A 20,568-nucleotide genomic window follows, 5' to 3' on the forward strand; every position below is an offset into this window, starting at 1 on the left:
ATATAACAATTATATATTAATATATAAATATATTTGTAATAAATAGATTTTTTGTAATGTAAAATATATATATTTATACGTGTGTGTGTGTGTATATATATACACACACACATTATATATATATATGTATGTATGTATGTGTGTATATATATATATATATATATATATATATATATATATATATATATATACACATACACACACATACATATACACACACATACATATATATATATATATACAAACAGCACACTCAACAGAGTTACGGAAACTGAACTCAAAGGATAAATGTATTTTTTGTTTTATTATTTTTTTTGACTAATGAATTATAATGCTCAACAAAGAATTTCTCCGGTTTCCATGGCATTTTTGGAGAAGGGCTTTTTAATTGAGAAGTCCAGAAGAACTCTGACGTCACACAAAGCACTTTAAAAAAAAAAATCTAAAAATAATTATGTCCGACTACTGTCCATCCAGTGACTGTTGATGCAAGAGGGGCAGACGTGCAACACAATGCACAGCAAAGTGAAAGTACAGGCCGCATACAAGGTCACTGGCTACACAAAGAAAAGCGGAAGGTTTGAGAAAACATGAACGCCGGTTTCCTTTAGTTTAGGATCGGAAACTAAACTGAAGACAGGTATATGTGCTTGTCTATTGGGTGTAGGTTAAGAATGGGATTTCAAATTAAACACTTGTTGAAAGACATGTTATGCTCTCGCCGAATACACACTGAGGGACCCATCTGCTCCTTTCACGCACGTGCACACACTGGCAACAACTTGGCCTATAGACTCGTACACACCGAGTGTGGGGTTATTTTATATATATATTTTTGTTTAAAAATCAATAAGTTAATCTCAATTACAATAAGTTAAAAAGGCAAATAGTGCCGCAAAAAGGAAACCAGGGGAAAGAAAACAACGTAAATATCAGTACAGTATGCTGCAAGAGCTTGTGGAAAAATTAAAAATAATAATTAAATATGATACCCTTTTGTGCTTGTTGAATACGTGGATAATGCAGGAACAACATTTGCATTCATAGGAAACAAACACAAGCGATCACGTCCAAAAACCGAGGCAGACATGAGTGGAACAGTACTGCAGAATGTACAAGGGATGAAGGTAAACTTATTATTATTATCATCATCATTGTTGTTATGAATGAAGACTCGGTGACAATACAGCTCAGATTAAACAGAAAAGAACGACCTGAAACAAGAATTAAAGTTTACATGTAGGCAATTTACATTGTCTATTTAATACAAATATAAAAGCAAGATGCAAGTACTTTGAGATTAAAATATATGTTCCTTTAAACATCTGGATGTTTACTTTAACAGCTACAAAAACCACAGTCGCTGCCTCGGAGTCTCTTCGTCTGAAGACGAAGTCGAATATTCGAACAGTTCTTGACGAGTAGGTCACGTACGAAAAGGTGGTTTTGCATAACATTAGCAACAAAGTGGAGAAAAAAAAACAAATCAACCGACCAAAATAAAAAATAGAACTTTACGATGATAAGTGCTTAAAAATTTGTCTCTTATTCAAAATCCCTTGCATGTAATGCCATAAACATTACAGTTCTTCCAACACAAAAAAAGGCATAGTTTATGCCCAGACTTACAGAACCACAACCCTGAAGTACATTCAAATCTTTTAACATAATAAACATTCAAGTAATTTCTCTCTTCTTGATTCGGTCATGGGTTGGTTTGTTTTGGCTTTGCAGTTTTCCCTCCACAGCACTAATAGCACTTCTGCTTGAGTTCAGGTTCAAGTTTCTCTTTTGCAAATTCCACCTCTCCTCTCGGTTTCTGAGGAGATCGGTGTGCTCCGACGCCCTCACGTGGATGTCGAACACAACGCAATCTGCTGCACTGTTCCCAGGTCTGTCAGTAGCTGTCTGATGCGGTGTTTAAGCTGAGGGAGACGTGCCAGAGGGTCTGGAGGCTCCAGCTCACCTGTGTAGTCCAGCCAACTTTCTAAAACTGAACAAGAAAACGCAGAGGTTGAAATATACTCAATAACTGCCCACACACACCACAAGAAAATGACCTGAAATTCTATCAAACAAATAGTACCATCCTGCAGAGGATATAATTATACAAATCAAAAACCCACATATCATCATACTAAATAGAATGTTAAAGTAGTACGCCAGTGCCACACCCTCCATACTTCCATACCATGTGTACCAACAGCAGCCTCATGTTGACAGCGTATTTAATTATTTTATTTTTTTTACTACAGAGTTTTGTGCAGTTTGTTTTCTTACATCTATTTTAATTCAGATGGATCTGGTGATTTGGTGATCAAGTGATTTCTGGAGCATTCTTTCACTTATGCCTGTAATGCACTTGCACTGCCTGAACACTAGAGGCACCAGTCTGCACAAACCATCAAGTTCAAACATTATATTGCCAAATGTTTTGAGACACCTCTCCAAATCATTGAATTCAGGTGTTGTTGGGCTCAGCCTCCTAATTCCAGTGAAAGGAACTCTTAATGCTTCAGCATACCAAGACATTTTGGACAATTTCATGCTCCCAACTTTGTGGGAACAGTTTGGGGATGACCCCTTCCTGTTCCAACATGACTGTACACCAGTGCACAAAGCAAGGTCCATAAAGACATGGATGAGTGAGTTTGGTGTGGAGGAACTGGACTGACCTGCACAGAGTCCTGACCTCAACCCCATAGAACACCTTTGGGATGAATTAGAGTGGAGACTGCGAGCCAGACCTTCTCGTCTAGCATCAGTGCCTGACCTCACAAATGTGCTTCTAGAGGAATGGTTGAAAATTCCCATAAACACACTCCTAAACCTTGTGGAAAGCATCCCAGAAGATTTGAAGCTGTTAAAGCCGCAAAGGGCGGGACAACTCCATATTACATTCATGTGCATGTAAAGGCAGACGTCCCAATTTTGATTGCAGTCTTCGCTCTAATTCATCCCAAAGGTGTTCTAAGAGGTTGAGGTCAGGACTCTGTGCAGGACAGTCAATTTCCTCTACACCAAACTCGCTCATCCATGTCTTTATGGACCTTGCTTTGTGCACTGGTGTGTAGTCATGTTGGAACAGGAAGGGGTCATCCCCAAACTGTTCCCACAAAGTTAGGAGATCTGCACTTGTGAAGCAAGCAGATTGCAACAAGCTACACACATTATGCATTATACAGATACATTTTAATATGATTAAAATGAGCTCTCCAGTAGGTTCCAAAAAAACCAAGGCCATGCAAATTGGGCATTTTGTTACTCTATTTCTACTACAGACCATTTTGTTTCCGTGCCAAGGTCAGAAATTAACTCAGAAATTTTGACTGAATAAACCAAAGATCTTTATTTATTTATTCTTAGGACATAGGGAACCTGTAATAAACTTAGGTTTATTGTATTAAAATTTCTTTTGATAGCAAGTTTTGATTTATTTAGTTTTATACAAATTTTAAAAAAAAGCATCGTTTATGATTCAGAAATAAAAAAGGAGGTCTTCAGTCATCTATTTTTTATTCTTTATGAGATAATTATTCTTCCTTATGAGATAATTATTCTTCAAACTGAGGTTGAATGAAAAAATTAAACAAATTAAAAATGTCTCTTCAACAAAAGGCTGGTATTTCTACCTCAGCTTGATGAAAACAATAATTGAACAGAAACGCATACAGTTACAACCTCAGACATAAATGCTCACCATCCAGCTCCCTCTCTATGAGGTCCATCCTGTGGCTGACCTCCTCCTGCACAGCCTCGATGTGCTCCAGCAGGTTCAGCTGCCACTGCTGGTGTAGCAGGAGGTCGGGGTCAGGTTTGGAGTCACAGATCACTGCGTCGGGCTCTTCTTCCTTCACCTGGGTCACGCAGCTCTTGTCTCTTTCGGCCGCCGCCAGCAGCTTCATGCGACACTCCAACTCCTGATAATGAAATAAGTTTCAGTTAGTATGCACTGGGCAAAAGAAGAGAGAGGCATATTCATCTAAGACTCAAGCTTTCAGCTGGGAGAGAACTATAAATCCGCAGAGAAATTAAACCGCTTTCAAGAAATTAACGCTGAAGCAGGAAGTGGAAAGGTTAAAAGATAACGGAGGGCTAGACGTGGTCAGGTTACAACATCCTTTAGCTATTCCCATTTTTAATAAAATTTTGATTCTCATTATCCTCAAAAAACATCTGTGGTCTGTTTTGTCTTATCCCAACGCAGAACAGAGTCAACAGAAAAGCTTTAGCAATTCATCTTCTCCAACTGGTCAGATAACCTAAACACATCAAAAATAGTGCAGTGTTTGACCACCTTAGCGTTGGTCAGCTGCAGTTTGCGCGTCTCGAGCTCCAGAAGCTCTTCGGTGCTGCGCGTCTCCACCACCAGTCGCTGCTCCAGCGCAGGATAATACGCGTGTGGCTTTTGGTAGCAGTGCTCGCTGCTGATGTAAGACGTCTGGAAAGAGCAGACCGGAGGCACGGGCTGTTTGGAATTGACCTGCTCGGCATCGGTGGAATCCGCCGGGCGAGGGGACGAGGGAGAGGGCGTGGTCATGCCGGAATGCATCGCCCCCTTCCTGAGAATGCCATCAGAGGGCTTCCAGGGCTGTCGCCACAGTTTCAGGTCTGGGTGAGCCTGAGCCCTATTAGAGAACCATGACAAAGAGAATTGCAGAAATGGTTTAGAGGTGTACGTCCGATTTACAGATCCCCTAGTGAACGTCAGTGGATGAGGTTTTCCAGATGTGTCTAACCCCTTGTGACCCCCCACTTTTTTTTTTATTGTACACTTGTCAGGAAAAACTTCTTGCACAACAGGTAAACTAAAAAAATAAAAACCTACTGCAGTATGCTCATTTTGAGCTGGAGGCCGTTAAGCACTTCAAACACGCGGTGCACGTCGCCCAGGAGCTGGTGGGTGGCTGCCATTTTCTTGCCGTTCTGATGAGAGTAGTTTTCTTCTAAGAAGGGCAGGCCATACATGTGACCGCTGCTGAGCCAGTCCTTATCATACCAGTAGCGCTGACTCTGTCTCTGAGCTAAAACAACACGTTCAGAAACAGAAAGAATTTTCAAACACGACGATCAAGTCTATCATGACTATAAACAAGATCAGTGACAGTCGTCATCTGTCGAAACTCGAAGCTTCATTACGGATAAGCCGGAAATATTCGACAAGACCGAAATGAGGATCGCGATGCTAAGATACACGGTATTCATCCCAAGCGTAAATAATACATTTAGTGATGCACCACTGGACAGGTCGCAGTGGACCGAAACTCGTTTCACGGCTGTCACTGTAAGATTTCTGAGATTGGAGATCAAGCTCACCAGGTGGGTCCCTGCAGATGTAGCAGCTGTAGGTGTCAGGGACGCTGTCCTCATACAGACCCATGCATGTGCCATGCTGCCAGCATAAACACTCATCACACTGAAGAGGGACATCAGAAAAAGGCAAAGTTACCACACGGACATGCTAAAAAAAAAAAAAAAATTCAGTCTCCTAAATGCACATGCATTTATACAGCAAATCAATTCTTTTCTTTTTACTCTAGCATCATTTTTCCAGGGAGAATAAAATACTACTTGGATAAATAAACACGGCCAAAAGTATGCGGACACCTGTCCATCACACGCACACATCTATGGTCTTCGTATAATTCCCTTTCTCTAGAATGAAGTCGATCAACCCTGTTGAAGCATGACAAAGGTCCATGTGCACATGGTTTGATGTGACCTTGAGTGACCTGCACAGAGGCCTGACCTACCTCAACCCCACAGAACACCTCAGGAAAGAACTGGACCATGACTGCACACCAGGCTTCCTCGCCTGACCTCATTAATGGTTTTGCGAATGAAGGAGTACAACCTCCAATAGCCAATGCTCCAAAATTTAATGGAAAACATTCATAGAAGCATGGGAAGAGAGGGAATGGGCTGGTCAGGTGTCCACAAACAGTTGGGTCTAAATGATGTTCTATACACAGTATGTATACCTCATTGCTTTGTGCCTCATCATGACTGCTCACTGTAGGGCTTATGTATATATATATATATATATATATATATATATATATATATATGATTTATTTATTTATCAATAGCTCAGCCAATACTTGTTTTTTGATTTGAAAGAAAAGAGCACTTCCATATCGAAGACATTTTATCAACAAGTTTAGAAGAAAATTCCAGAGATTGCCCGATAATGATTACACAAATCACCCATTTTGTAATTATTTGAACGATTACTTTTTACTATTAGAATAATTATTACAGATACTGTAGTGTGCAATGAAAAAAGCAGGCTGGAGAAAGCAGGTACGGTGACACTAAGCGTGTCCTGCTGACTGATCAGCTAATAGCTTGTTTAGTTTGACAATATTTGGCATAACTATTGTGAGGAGGAGACTTGTTGAAACTATTAAATATTAAAATATCGGATCCGACTTTGTCATCAATCTCATTAAGATTCATCACTAAAAAGACCATCACACGGTCCTTCATGGCAATTTCTTTCACTTGCCCCCCTGGGCTGACCAATCGAGCAATAACGAGTGACGTGCAATGATGACAATGCCAACAGAGAAGCCTGCTGACAAGTATTACCAATAACTCAAATATCATTAAAATACACCAGGATGACGTGTGGATCAAAATGTAATCGGTTCATCTGAAGACGACACGCAAAGACGAGTCCTTACGAATCCTACATTTGACCACTTAACAGATCCTGAGATCAAGAACACGAATATGTAAGCAACTTCAGAGTCTTTTGTCCTCTTCACTGTGACTTTGACCTTGCTTGGATCAAGTCCATAAGCTATCTTCACTACACCTTCTATATGCCTATATCCTACAACATTCCGCCACTAGTTCTAGAGAATGCTGGATGGAATGATGCACTGACGATCCAAAAGCATAATGCCTCCACTACCTAAGGGGCAGAGTCCTATAAAGGTGCCTGAGACGTGATTATTCTGAAGATGGGAGGTGGAAGCCATGTTTCTGTCTGCCTTCCACCGGATGTACACCTCAATTCATGACAATAAAGCCATGAAGGTCCATTAAGAACTTCTCCTGCGTGTAGAAAAATCTAGAACATCGCTCTGTTTTGGGCAAAGCAAGCCCACCTGGATCATGAAGTCGTTCTCCTCCTGCACCTCGCACACACAGCGCACTATCTCTGAGTCATGACCCACCGTCTCCACCCCCTGCTCAGAGAAAGGCGTGTTCAGATCGAGCCCCGTCTCCGACTCCTCCTCGCTCCACAGAGGGCTGTCTGTCGACCAGTCGCTGCCACTGTCTTCGCCTGCAGCACAGGAAACCAGAGATGAAGAGAAAGTTTGGAAAACTATTTGCCTGATCTCTTAAACATTCAAACTCACATGAATGTATACAGTGATTTGTGAGTGTGTGGTGGGGGTGAACCAGACAGAAAAGCCACAACTCAACAAAGGACAAGACAAAAGGGTAAAAGATTAAACTGAGACTAAAAGCAGACTAGGAAGCGGAGAGGAAGCCGGGTTGTAAACGGGCCCCTGTGCTTTATACCCACCATCATCGAGCTCTGGTTCAGGGAAGTGTGCGGCGTAGGCGCGGTGTTTGTGGGAGAGGGGCAATTTGAGAGACTGATTTGGATTGCAGGGGTACGAGCTAAAGCCATTGCTCTTATCACTGCTGTGAGATTCTGTCAGAGGAAGGGAGAGCAGATGCCAGACAGTGTTAGGACATAGACACACACTTAACTCCCACCCCTACACACACACACACACACACACACACAGCCCCGCCTGCACAGCCCCAGGCATACCTGAGCAGCATTTATAAACAAGCTAATGCTTAAAGAATTACACAAATAGTCATGAGGTAAGTTAGGTAAGTAAGGTACACTGTTTATAAAGTTAGGAGGCATTCCTATACTTCAGCTGCTCAGTGCTGCTAAGAAAAACAAACAGCACATGAGTTGCGGTCATTTCCTGACTCATGCTCCTAAAGCAGGTGACAAGCAGCAATGAAGAGCAAGACAAACAACTTAAAAACAGGAAACAAAAGCCTCGAGTCCTGCAGCGAGTTCAGACTAAAAGCAGCATGCGAGCGGAAATATTTCAAGAGACACCTGAACAGAGTTGAACCGAATTTTCTAATATGTGGCTCATGCTGACTGACGCTATCTGTGACGGTGCCTTGCATCAAGCCCACAGCCTATTTTATTGATTAGTACTACATGCTGATGCAGCCGAATGATAAAAACTATGATGTAGCATGTAGGCGCATTTCAAACACGGCTATATGTTTACCAAATAAAATAAACATGTTGATTATTTAATAGTATTAATGTTTATCACAGAGACAGCAGGTACAGCATGACTCAGATGTGTGTGTGTGTGTTCAATAGACCTGTTCCAAATGAACATGGTGGAGAAATGCCACGTGTCTGAATGTCTTACCTGACTTGGACCTCTTTTTCTTCTTTTTCTTCTTTTTTGGCTTGATGCAGAAGTCCCTCTGCTTCTTCTCTCGCCTTTTCTCTCGTTCTATTCTCGAAGGAGCCCAGTGAAAGGAAATCCAATTTAAAAATCACTAATAATCTAAGCTTTTAACAGCTTTCATTCATAGCAGGAGTATTTCATGTGCAGCAGCAGATGTGAGGAGGGGGTTGCACTCCCATACCTGTTTCCATGGTGACCCAGTCTCTGTCGTCATGGAGCGTGCGGTTGGTGTGCTGGTTCTCTTTGCTCCTCTCGCAGTGGGAGGAGCTGCGCTGACGATGCACACCGTTCGCAGTATGGGGTGACGGGGTGTGACTGGATTTACTGTCACTTAGCGGGGACGGAGTGTCTGTGTATGAGAGAGAGAGAGAGAGAGAGAGAGAGAGAGAATGAGACACACACACACACACACACACACACAAGCATCTACTCTATCTATGCATCCGTTTTTTCCCTAGATATGAAAGACACACCATTTGTAGTTTATAAATAGAGTACATAAAAAAATAGTACATAAAAAAATCCTCATTATGCTTTGTTGAAACCATTCCAATCTACACACACACCCCGTGTGCTTACCTAGTGATGCAGAAACGGTGCGGCGTCTACGGGGCGTCTCGGAGGTGTGTGTGTGGCTCTCCTGGGCCTGAGGTTCGGAGGCGTGTGTGTGGGTGCTGTGTGAAGAGCACAGCTCGCTCTCAGAGTGGTAATACTTCATGTGATAGTGCAGCAGAGACGCCTTGCGGAAAGACTTGGTGCAGCCTGGCACCTGGCACTTGAACGGGTTGTGGTCCAGTTCAATGGAGAGGATGGGCGGCGGCTGGTTCTTGATGACCCTGTACACTGTGGGGAAGAGATGTTACAGAAATGTGAGGGGGATGTGTAACCATGTTATATTTTCTCACCCAGACTATTATACTGTTACGATACTGGAACATTTAAAGCACAAACATGATTGCAAAGTCAAACTGTGATGTGTTTTATTTCCCATTTAGAATAATATAATGTGAATACTTCACTTTCAGTAACAGAAAGCCAATGCTTAAAACTGCTCATTTCAATGCCTCGTAATAATATATTCGTTCTTACATACTAGTGTTCTGTTTCTCTCTTCAAAGTAGAACTGATGTGACCCAAAATGAGTCCTTCTAGCGTTCCCTTTAATAGGCACATGTGGAGATGGTCACTTGTTGGACATCGATGCGGTATGCAGTCTGATCCTCTGCTAACGTAATTACCGTTTATTTCTTTTTACCCTCAGGCATGACTCACATGCTTAGTTGCTATGGTAATGTTGACACCAGTACAGACACATGCTGGAGTCGGGATTACACGTAATGTGATGGTAAACAGATGTTTTGCACCTGCATAAACAGCTCACAAATGATTGGTAGTTACAGAGTTCATGTGAAATATAATTATTATTTTCACAGAGCAGAGAGAGAGAAAGAGAGAGGGGGGGGGTAGTTAGATATGTCCACTCACATGGTTCCCTGCTGTACTTATTGGTGGTTGGGAGGTGGACTTGTCGTTGCAGCAGTGTGGCTGAGGAAATGCAAGAAAGTACATTTTTGAATGCACATCCATCATTCATTTTCAATACAGGAACATTTAAGTAAGCATTCCATTCATTTAGGACGGAAATGACGTACCGAGATCAGGAGAAGACGCTGTCTGTGCGATAGGGTTGGGGCTCTCCAGAAGACCCGTCTTACAGAGACCTTCCTTATCACTGAAGCTTTCTGGGACAGAATCTGATCTAGCCGGTCTGACCTGCGATCGATTGCTTCTGTCTGTATGAGTGAAGATAGACAATTCAGTAAGACTGATTTTTTTTAAGGTTCTGTCCATTTTGGGCAGTGAATTAATTGTGAGAGAGAGAGAGAGAGAGAGAGAGACAGACAAAGAGAGAGACAAAGACAGAGAGAGAGAGAGAGAGAGAGAGCGTGAGCGAGAGAGAGAGAGAGCGAGAGAGAAACAGAGAGGGAGAGAGGCAGACAGAGACACAGACACACAGAGAGACAGAGCGGGAGAGGCAGACAGACAGAGACAGAGACAAAGAAAATGTGAGAGAGTGACAGAGGGAGAGAGAGACACAGAGACACACACACAGAGAGAGAGACTGCATGTATGGACCTGTAGTATTGGCTCTGCTCCTCTTGGATGGTGGAGTTTGTCCTGTGGACGCACGTCTTTTCCTCAGCTCTGGAGCGCTGGCCCGTTCCGCGTCTTTCCCTGTGCGAGGAACACAGACGAACAAGACCTGTTAAAACAAGTGTGGAGCCGATCTACTAAAGCTCACTTAGTAACCGAGGTCGGGGGGGAAAAAAAAAAACCAAGTACACATTACACACGCACCCTGAGGTTTTCCTTCCTGCCAACTATGCAGGTTCACGTTAGCAATTCCCTAGTATTTAGAAGACCTCCTCGACAAACTGAGACTCAAACTGTGGATTCCACGTTGCTCCACGTTCCATGTGAGGATAAATTGTTCCTAAAGCTGCACTGAGACAACGTCCATTGTTAAAAGCACTATACGAATAAACTGAATTGCTCGCGTGTTAGTTGTATTGTCCAGATTACGTCCCTGCCTCGCTCTACCAGATAAACTTTCCATTTCAATCAATCAACAAGCGACGGCTTGACACGAGGCACGTCAGACTCCCCTCTGCAGGGTACACCTACTCATCAGGGCTCAATGATATCCAACAAAAAGCTTTTGTTTGAAAAACAAGTGCGGCTTCGACAAAAAGCTTTGCACACATCCCACACACACACACACACACTATTCTGTTTAAAGATGGACTCTTACATTAACCGATTTCTCAGCCTTCACATACTTCACATGCAACTTCTCTCTTTAGGACAAACTCATACAAGAGTCAGCCTATGATATTCCGAGGATGTCTCCACGATATTTGGGAGGAGCTGGGAACATTCGGTGTGGCGTGATGACATCACAACACGCATTCAGCTCATAATCAGCTCACCCTTACCCTCTGCTACTTTGCCTCTGGTTTTCCTGTTTTGACCGAGAGCATCCTCTTTGTCTCTCTCATCTTTCTCTTGTCCCTCTCCGCAGCTCTCATGGGCGCCATTCTGAAGCGTTCCGTCAACTTTCTCCTCGTCTCCATCTCTGTTGATCTCCATCGCTTCCCCTCCTCCGTTGTCCTGCGTTTCCGTCTTCAGCTCTTCGCCGGACGGTTTCTCCTGCGCTTGGTGACCGTTCGGCATCTCGGACGGCTCCGTTTTGGCCAGCAGGTTGTCCTGAAGCTTGGCACACTTCTCTGTCCCTTTGGAGTCTTCTTCCTCCGATTCGCTCTCGCCATCCTGTTGGTTTCTACCGTTCTCTTTGGTCTTGCAGTTTTTTCCTGCTGTCCGCTTTCGGCTAGGCTGCCCCGGCTTGTTGCTCGTGTTCTGCAGGTTGCAAAGATATAAGGGCTTTCATCCTGAGGCAAGACTCAAGAACACTTTTATCGAACAAGAATACTCATTCTGTATTATTCTCCAGCACAGATGCAGATTCTTACCTCCTTTCTGAACGGCTTGATCTTTATCCCTTTCACAGTCTTAATAACGCCGTCAAAAAACTTCACTGTGTAGGAATCTGGAAGACAAAAACGACACACACATTAGTAAAGCAGTAACAGACACTAGACAATACACTGATCAGGCATAACATTATGACCACTGCCAGGTGCCGTGAATAATACTGACGATCTCCTCATCATGGCACCTGTTAGTGGGTGGGATATATTAGGGAGCAAGTCAACATTTTGTCCTCAAAGTTGATGTGTTAGAAGCACAAAAAATGGACAAGTGTATGGATTTGAGCGAGTTTGACGAAGGACCAAACTGTGATGGCTAGACCAGTGGATCTCCAAAACTGCAGCTCTTGTGGGGTGTTCCCAGTCTGCAGTGGTCAGTATCTATCAAAAGTGCTCCAAGGAAGGAACAGTGGTGAACTGGCGACGGGGTCATGGACGGCCAAGGCTCATTCATACGCGTGGGGAGCAAATTGTACAATATTAGGCAGGTGGTCATAATGTTATGCCTGATCAGTGTACTGTAGTACAATAACAATAAATCATTATAATTATATATAAAAACTTTGTTGAGGACAAAAAAAAAAAAATTTATGAACTACATTATGACCACCTGCCTAATATTGTGTTGGTCCCTGTTTTGCCACCAAAACAGCCCTGACCCATCCTGCACTGACCCCTTTCTATCAGAACCAGCATTAACTTCTTCAGCAATTTGATCAACAGTAGCTCGTCTGTTGGATCGGATCACACGGGCCAGCCTTCACTCCCCATGTGCATCAATGAGCCTTAGCCGCCCATGACCCTGTCGCCGGTTCACCACTGTTCCTTCCTTGTACCACTTTTGATATACACTGACCACTGCAGACCGGGAACACCCCACAAGAGCTGCAGTTTTGGACTTCAAGGAGAAAATGTTGACTTACTGCCTAATATATCCTACCCACTAACAGGTGCCATGATGAGGAGATCATTAGTCTTATTCACTTCACCTGGGAATGTAATACCTGATCGGTGTAGCCTAAAAGCTCGTTTTGAGAGAATAATCATCATTTAATTTGCATGTTTAGTCTTAAACAGCTAGCTAGCTCACCATGTATTCCATTCCATTAAACATCACTTTCTGCCCAAAGTAACTACATTTAAGGGCATGTGACTGTGTAGCACTTGCCCTGTGAGCTAATAAATGCATCATTTGTCCACTCATAAACCACAGCAGAATACACCATCCATAATAACTGACCATCTTTATCACGGGAGAGGATCTTCGCTGGATAGTAGCGACAATCTGACCAGCTGGCTAAAACTTTCTGGTTGATTTGAAAACCCTGGGGAGGGAAACACACAAGACAACAAGTAAAGCATTGATCGTTATTGAAAAATAAAATTCTAAATTCGTGAGTTTTGAATGACTTTCTTTTCGAGAGTAAGCAGTCACCGGGGCCATGTTGTGCTCCTGCAGGCCCTGCCTCCGCAGCTGGATTCGTTCCACAGGCCGTAGGTAAGGGCTGCTCCAGTCGAACCACTCGTCATAGCGATGACTCCACTGTCTGTAATGAATCAGGACCTTCTCATCCTCGTAGTCGATCTTCTCAATGCTGGCAGCATACCTAATCATTTCATACAGAATACAGTGATTTCACATTAGACTATATCAGTGTTTTCACACAACGCTACACCTTTTTTAAGCTAACTAGCCAGGCAGATTTGGTCTAAAATAAGACAAAACGATCATCTTTGCAGTCTATGAAGCACTTAATTTATCTTCGTTGATGTTAGCTTGGGCCCCCCCCCAATCTTAGCAAACTTCTCTCTGGGAATTTGCTCTGTTCTAGCTTTGTTCTGGGATTAGAACATTTATTTTAGATTTTACAGAATGCTGGCTATGTATTAAATACACTTGAATACACAATTCTAGTCATAAAACAAACATAAAATCTGCATAAGATACAGTTGGCCCTATTTGAAAGGAACTAGCCTATTTTCTTTTACTCAGTAGCTATAAAAAACACAGTAGCAACTACCATTAGCATTAAAGCTAACAAACTGGAGAAAAGATAGTAGTAGTTTCTATCCAATAAGATGTGAAAAGTCAAACTTCAAATAAATCTATATTAAAGCCATCAGTCCCGCAATCCAAGCTCATATGACTTTAATGATGGTTAACTGTTAAGGGTGAGGCTAGGTGGCTAGCTATGCCTGCTTGTAAACTCCTGTTAGCTCACTAACTCAGGAGTCAGTAGTCACAGTAGGATTAGCATTGGGACAGATATTAGATGTTCAGGTTGTCGTTCAATCTCACATCAAATCACATTCCTGTTAAATAGTTATGTAGTAACACAGACTCAAACGTTAGACATGGTCCTCAAGTCCCCTGCCATACGCTCTACTAAGAACCTGTGGGGAGCTACAGACCACAAAGGATCTGGAGAGATTATGTATTGAGATTCCATCTTCTATTGTATTCTCCCATCTCATTAAGCATTACAGTTAGAGCTGAGACTCTAGTATGGGGGAGGTTGCGCAATCTATTAAACCCAGGAACGCTGATAATTGAGACACTTATTATTTATTAGCACTCTTTAGTTAGGGCAATAACAAGTCTGGAATTGATTTACGAACATGCGACATCCATCTATCCACTTAATGCACTATGTTGCCTAAAGTTTTGGGACACTGCTCCATATCATTGAATTCAGGCGTTGCTTTTCAGGGGTTGGGCTCAGTCCCTTAGTTCCAGTGAAAGGAACTCTTAATTCTTCAGCATACCGAGACATTCTGGACAATTTCATGCTCCCAACTTTGTGGGAACAGTTTGGGGATGACCCCTTCCTGATCCAACATGACTGCACACCAGTGCACAAAGCAATCTCCATAAAGACATGGATGAGAGAGTTTGGTGTGAAGGAACTTGCACAGAGTCCTGACTTCAACCCCATAGAACACCTTTGGGATGAATTAGAGTGGAGACTGTGAGTCAGGCCAAAGCTGGGATGTCTGCTTTTACATGCACATGAATGTAATATGGAGTTGGCCCATCCTTTGCAGCTATAACAGCTCCAACTATTTTGGGAAGGCTTTCCACAAGGTTTAGGAGTGTGTTTATGAGAGTTTTTGACCATTCCTCTATAAGAGCATTTGTGAGGTCAGGCACTGCTGTTGGACGAGAAGGTCTGGCTCGCTGTCTCCGCTCTAATTCACCCCAAAGGTGTTCTATGGGGTTGAGGTCAGGGCTCTGTGCAAGTTCCTCCACACCAAACTCACTCATCCATGTCTTTATGGACCTTGCTTCGTGCACTGGTGTGCAGTCATGTTGGAACAGGAAGGGGTCATCCCCAAACTGTTCCCACAAAGATGGGAGCATGAAATTGTCCAAAATGTCTTGGTATGAAGCTGAAGCATTAAAGAGTTCCTTTCACTGGAACTATGGGGCCGAGCCCAACCCCTGAATTCAATGATTTGGTGGAGTGTCCCAAAACTTTTGGTAATATAGTGTATAATAAGTTAGTTCGGATCTCAAGTGCTTACTTTCCTATTTGTGGCATTTTTGCTGATAAATATTTGCACATGATCTTTCCCTTTCTGTGTGAATCCTTTAAAACACACGTTCACATTTCCCTGAATGAAAACAGACTCGGACTCGAAGCTAGGGGTTATGCTGGTGGTGCAGAACGCTGAACAAAGCAAAGAGCCCTCGCAGCTGTGTTTGGCTTGAGGCTTCAAACGGAGCGAAAGCAGAGAAGGAGGGAAGTCGAGGCTGCCAAGTCAGAAGAAGAGCGAGATGAAAGAGAAAGAAACACTGACCAGTTCTTCAGACTGTCCCGGGCCTCCAACGCCGCCCCCACCTCGAACGTGATCCCTCGCCTGTGAGGAGGCGTCTTAGTCATGCTGTGTGCTTCACACCAACCTTCGGAAAAATGACAAGACATTAATCAGCTATGCACGCTTTCATATAGCATTTGAAATTGAACCTGTGGGTTAATACCCACATTCTGGTACTCGCACACCTGAATCCGTGTATTTACACACAAACAACAAACACCATCCTCCAAAACAAAGTGTAATTAGATCTACACCTGAATGGCTGAGCATCAAAACAATATAGCTTTGATTAAAAGCATGGACTCTTGATAACACCACCCCTAGCAATGCACAACTACAATGTATAGCTAATTAGTTTGGTCAAAAAACAGTTTAACATTTCATTTTTTAACTCTCTTATAACCTCTATGATTAAGTATAAAAAATACACACACAAAAAAAAATTATTCTTTAGTCAAAGAGAATGGTTGAAGTCATTAAAACAGGGCACAAAGGAAAACCTTGAGAGCCTTGTGCGCCCTCTAGTGGCAGACCCACACTCCAGCAATTTCCCTCAGAATCTCCTAATCAGGGTGGATAGCCTAAATCTGTTCCCTTAAAATTAAATACAGAGTGAAAGACGGTGATGCTGGATAGAAAACAGATACAGATAATAATCACATGATTCATGCATGCTACATTCCTTAATCAGCATACAAAGGCTGTACATATGCAGTGTACTCCTCCGTCTGGCCGCTAGAGGCCGCTGTAGTTCAATGTCGCTCACAAGTTAACGCTGTTCTGCTTAGTTCCTCCAGGATTATTCTCTTTCTTTCCTTTTTCATTCTTTCTTTCTTTCCTTCCTTCCTTCTTTACAATCCAGCAATTTCCCTCAGAACTCCATATCTCCTAATCAGGGTGGATAGCCTAAATCTGTTCCTTTAAAATTAAATACAGAGTGAAAGACTGTGATGTTGGATTAAAAAAAAGCCTGTTACAGATAATAAATCACATGATTCATTCATGCTGTATTCCTGAATTAGCATACAAAGCAGTGTAGTGTAGATAGTGCATATAACCAGTTATGATTTAAGAGAAGAAGAAGAATTCACGGGAAGTGCACAGGGTTTAAATAACAACATGACAGCTTTTCCAGCTTATCTTTTCTGCTTTGTCTGTCTGATTACAAAGGCTTGCATATTGTGCCCCCCCCCTTTTTTAAAATTGTGATTTATATGGTGTATTTATTGCTTCTTATATATCTTGTAGTTTTTGTTCTTAGCATTGCACTAGTAACTTCTGGTCGGTTATCACATTACCCTGTGTATACTCACTATTTATAAAATGTACAGTGTGCAAGCTACAACCTGAATTGTGTTACTGTCTCTGTTGCTGCTGGATATCTGGAATTTCCTTCAGGATCAATAAAGTATCTATCTATCTATCTATCTATCTATCTATCTATCTATCTATCTATCTATCTATCTATCTATGTGGGCTATAAAGGATAAATGGCATAATGACTAATTCATAAGGATATGAAATTAAAGCACTAGCTTTAATAAATATATATAATAAAATCATTCAAGCTTGGTTTCTGTTTGGTATTTAGGAATGGAATGGACAGAGGTGTGTGTGTGTGTGTATAGAGAGAGACCTCTAAAATGAACACTTAGTGTTCTTTTTTGAACACAACACGTGTAAATATACTATACTTGTGATGAACATCAGCAGTTGTTTTATTTCTCGTTACTTTAAACCTTGATTTTTTAGTGAAAACTTTAACGCGGTTGTGATTTCATAACTACCTCCCTAAATTGTGTCCAATCAGAGACGCTCTCGGTGGTCACGTGACCAGAGCGCGAAGCAGTCACGCTGAAGCGGGTCAGGGGTGTTTGCGATGAACATAAACAATAATAATAAAAAAAAACATTTTTACATACAATTGCCTCAATAGCCATTTAAAACAGATCCACCAGTAAACACTGACTTAAAACACAACCTCATTCCGTGCGCAGAAAAGGAAATAAAACACAGCGGTGTGACGCAAATGGCGCGCGCGCGATACGTTTCCTTCTCGCTGTTTACCTTCGTGTCAAGCACGCGCAGCTTCCTCTCAAAAGTCCGGCATTAACGTTTACCTGGTAGCAAATCACGTGTAAACAACGTTTAAAGCTCATCGTATGACACCGGGGCTTGCTTTATGAGGCAACAAACCAAAAAAAATGTGCTTTAAACTTTTTTTTCCGCAAGCAGAGTAAAAAAAAAAACGTGGGCGCAACGTTGCGTGCGCGAGCGCAGCGCGAGACGCATGTAGTGACATTTATATGAATGTAAATAAAAATAAAGCACCACAGCTTGTTATACATGCATAAACTGCCCGGGAAAAATAAATAAACGCAGAAATATTTTCTGTCAGCGTTTGATAAGTGTAAGTTTCGCACGTTTATAGACGTATTACATTGTTCACTCGGCCCTGGCGACGCGCACGGTTACGGGGGGGGGGTTGGGGAGCTGATTGGTGGACGTGTCTGACGTGTGCTGATTCCTGGACACTGATTGGCTGCAACTTCTGTCTGTCAACTGATCATCTCCAAAGCTAGGCCTCCTTTTCGGCCTAGTCCGCAGTGCATGGAACTCGCCGTAATGATGACTCGAGAAGACAAACGCATCAACTTCGCCGAAAAGTCGTGTGCTCGTGGACACAGCTCACGAGCTGTCTGCACCGGACATTACTGCCGGTCAAAAAACACCGCACTCACTAAAAGCGCATTTTATTTGTTGTTCAAAATGACTCATCAGTGGCTGCTAGCATCGGAACACATGTACTGGAGACAAGTTTGGTCTAATCACAACAGCAGCATCATCATCATACACACACACGGTTCTAAACCTCACATCGCGTCACACACTCTTGCTTATATAACCGACCTATAACGAAAACACACCACTTACCTTTCTTGTTTGTAATCCCAAGTGCACGGAAAACAACAGTAATGCAGTGGAGTCTCTCCCTCCCTCTCTCTCTCTGCGCCGCGTGCTGCCTCTGTTATCCGCGCAGTTTGTTTTCTCCGGCGAGCAAGGCCGGTCTCACTCCTCCGCGCATGCGCGGCACCCTCTCCGTTTCCCTCTTTTATCTTTGTTTGATGTTTCTAACGAAATACTTTAGAAGGAAGTATCAACATTTTCCTCTTCTCCCCCCACCCTTTTTCTAATTCTATGAAACATTTCTACAAACGCTGTTAATCATATTCTAGAATGGTTTGATTATTAGTAAACAAATCAGTTCAGACTGCCATAACAAACGGTATTTGTTAGTACTACTTAATAATAATAATAATAATAATAATACAGGTAGGTAAATCAGAGCTTGTGGATATTGTGTGCCAGACGTCCTGTGCTGTGCTGATATTGTAAAGGATAGTGATTTCTCTTTAGATTTGTGATGTTGAATCAGGAAAAAATGAGTATGTATAAAAAGTCTGAACTTTTTGCTATCTGTGGGTGAATTTTGAGGATTCTTTTGGCATCTCATCTACTCTCTAATCAGCCATGATAGGATTTTGACAGCGTGGTTTTTCAGCTCAGGTAGTGCCTTGGTGTATTGTCTGTTGTCTCTAACGGTTCAGTCTGTTAGTGTCACAGTGACATTACACCACACCGCCATCTGGTGGCCAAATGACATTACATAAATCCCGCTCTCCTTCGTCTGGCCACTAGAGGCCGCTGTAGTTCAATATCGCTCACAAGTTAACGCTGTTCCGCTGAGGATTTTTCTTTCTTTCTTTCTTTCTTTCTTTCTTTCTTTCTTTCTTTCTTTCTTTCTTTCTTTCTTTCTTTCCTTAGATTAATATTAGATTAGATTTAATATATATATATATATATATATATATATATATATATATATATATATATATATATATATATATATATATAGTAAATATGTTATTTACTATTGTGTTATTGTAACCCACATCTCTCACATTACTGTTTCTGTTATACCCCAGTCTAGGCTTGGGGATGATAACAGAAAGGTGAGATGAGAACTGTAGATGGAAATAAGGTCAAAACAACAAGCAGTACCACCTGCAAGCACCTTGTTGATGAGGGAGATCAGAGGAGAATAGGAGGAGGCTTGGCTATGTTTAAAATTCTATTTATTTTACCAGTTAAATCAAAATTAGCTCTGTTTTTTTGCTAATTTTGGGCCAATTGTGTGTACTGTTAAACATTGCTAGAATCTTACCCTTATACTTTAGCTTTAGTTTTTCTGCTAGCATCTTGCTAGTGATATATATTCAAATAAATTACACAGCACACCTCAAACATCATTAACTATATGCTACAATTTGATCGCTGATTATTGACCTTGAGTTATTTTTTTTTAATATCTAACCCCAGGATTTCAAATATTTATACATATCAAATATGACCATTAAGTGTCATAGTATGTTGTATAAAACATATGAATCAATATTAGACGATTGTTTGAAGGGTTAAAACATTTTGAGCCACCAAAATCTCACCGACGTCTGTCAGAAAGGAATTTACTGTTATGGGATTGTTTGGATCTATAATTCCTATAATGATTAATATGTAGAGCAATGTTTTGGGAGTTAAAACTTCAGGGCTTATAAAGATTTCAACACATGCTGAACGATAAGCACTTAGAATGATGTAACCTAGCCCAAAGTCTTCTTCACCCATAACTCATACATATCCAGGAGGTGGATTCAGAAATTTCTTAC

The 20,568-nt window shown here is 41.9% G+C and overlaps 1 protein-coding gene across 6 annotated transcripts; it reads right to left on the reverse strand.

Annotated features, from left to right (window-relative positions):
- Positions 1–277: 277 nt before the first annotated feature.
- On the reverse strand, positions 278–18,925 carry phf20b (PHD finger protein 20, b). Of its 6 annotated transcripts, none has more exons than XM_058409989.1 (19): positions 18,776–18,925; positions 15,824–15,926; positions 13,458–13,629; positions 13,263–13,347; positions 12,005–12,081; positions 11,471–11,891; positions 10,611–10,709; positions 10,127–10,267; positions 9,960–10,019; positions 9,054–9,317; positions 8,656–8,823; positions 8,433–8,519; positions 7,541–7,672; positions 7,116–7,294; positions 5,317–5,416; positions 4,829–5,024; positions 4,298–4,628; positions 3,701–3,920; positions 278–1,993 (listed from the first exon to the last, which is right to left on the reverse strand). In XM_058409989.1, the coding sequence occupies exons 2-19, from the start codon at positions 15,904–15,906 to the stop codon at positions 1,848–1,850; spliced, it is 2,961 nt and encodes a 986-aa protein (XP_058265972.1). In that variant the 5' UTR covers positions 15,907–15,926; positions 18,776–18,925; the 3' UTR covers positions 278–1,847. The 6 variants fall into 6 exon arrangements, with proteins under 6 accessions (XP_058265972.1, XP_058265973.1, XP_058265971.1 ...); XM_058409990.1 differs by having other exon boundaries at positions 7,185–7,294; positions 13,263–13,346; positions 13,436–13,629; XM_058409988.1 differs by having other exon boundaries at positions 13,263–13,346; positions 13,436–13,629.
- Between the last annotated feature and the right edge of the window lie 1,643 nt (positions 18,926–20,568).

Source organism: Hemibagrus wyckioides, linkage group LG15 (assembly GCF_019097595.1).
Source record: "Hemibagrus wyckioides isolate EC202008001 linkage group LG15, SWU_Hwy_1.0, whole genome shotgun sequence".
In the NCBI taxonomy this organism is placed as follows: Eukaryota; Metazoa; Chordata; class Actinopteri; order Siluriformes; family Bagridae; genus Hemibagrus; species Hemibagrus wyckioides.

What these genes read in the sequence shown, in the direction of transcription:
- phf20b (XM_058409988.1), bottom strand. Translation starts at nt 15,906, where the DNA reads ATGACTAAGACGCCTCCTCACAGGCGAGGGATCACGTTCGAGGTGGGG. An exon ending in CCTCTCCCGTGATAAAGATG is followed by an intron (nt 12,082 to 13,262) that starts GTCAGTTATTAT and finishes TTTGTCTTCCAG; the next exon opens with ATTCCTACACAGTGAAGTTT. An exon ending in TGCAGCTGACCAACGCTAAG is followed by an intron (nt 3,921 to 4,297) that starts GTGGTCAAACAC and finishes TTTCATTATCAG; the next exon opens with GAGTTGGAGTGTCGCATGAA.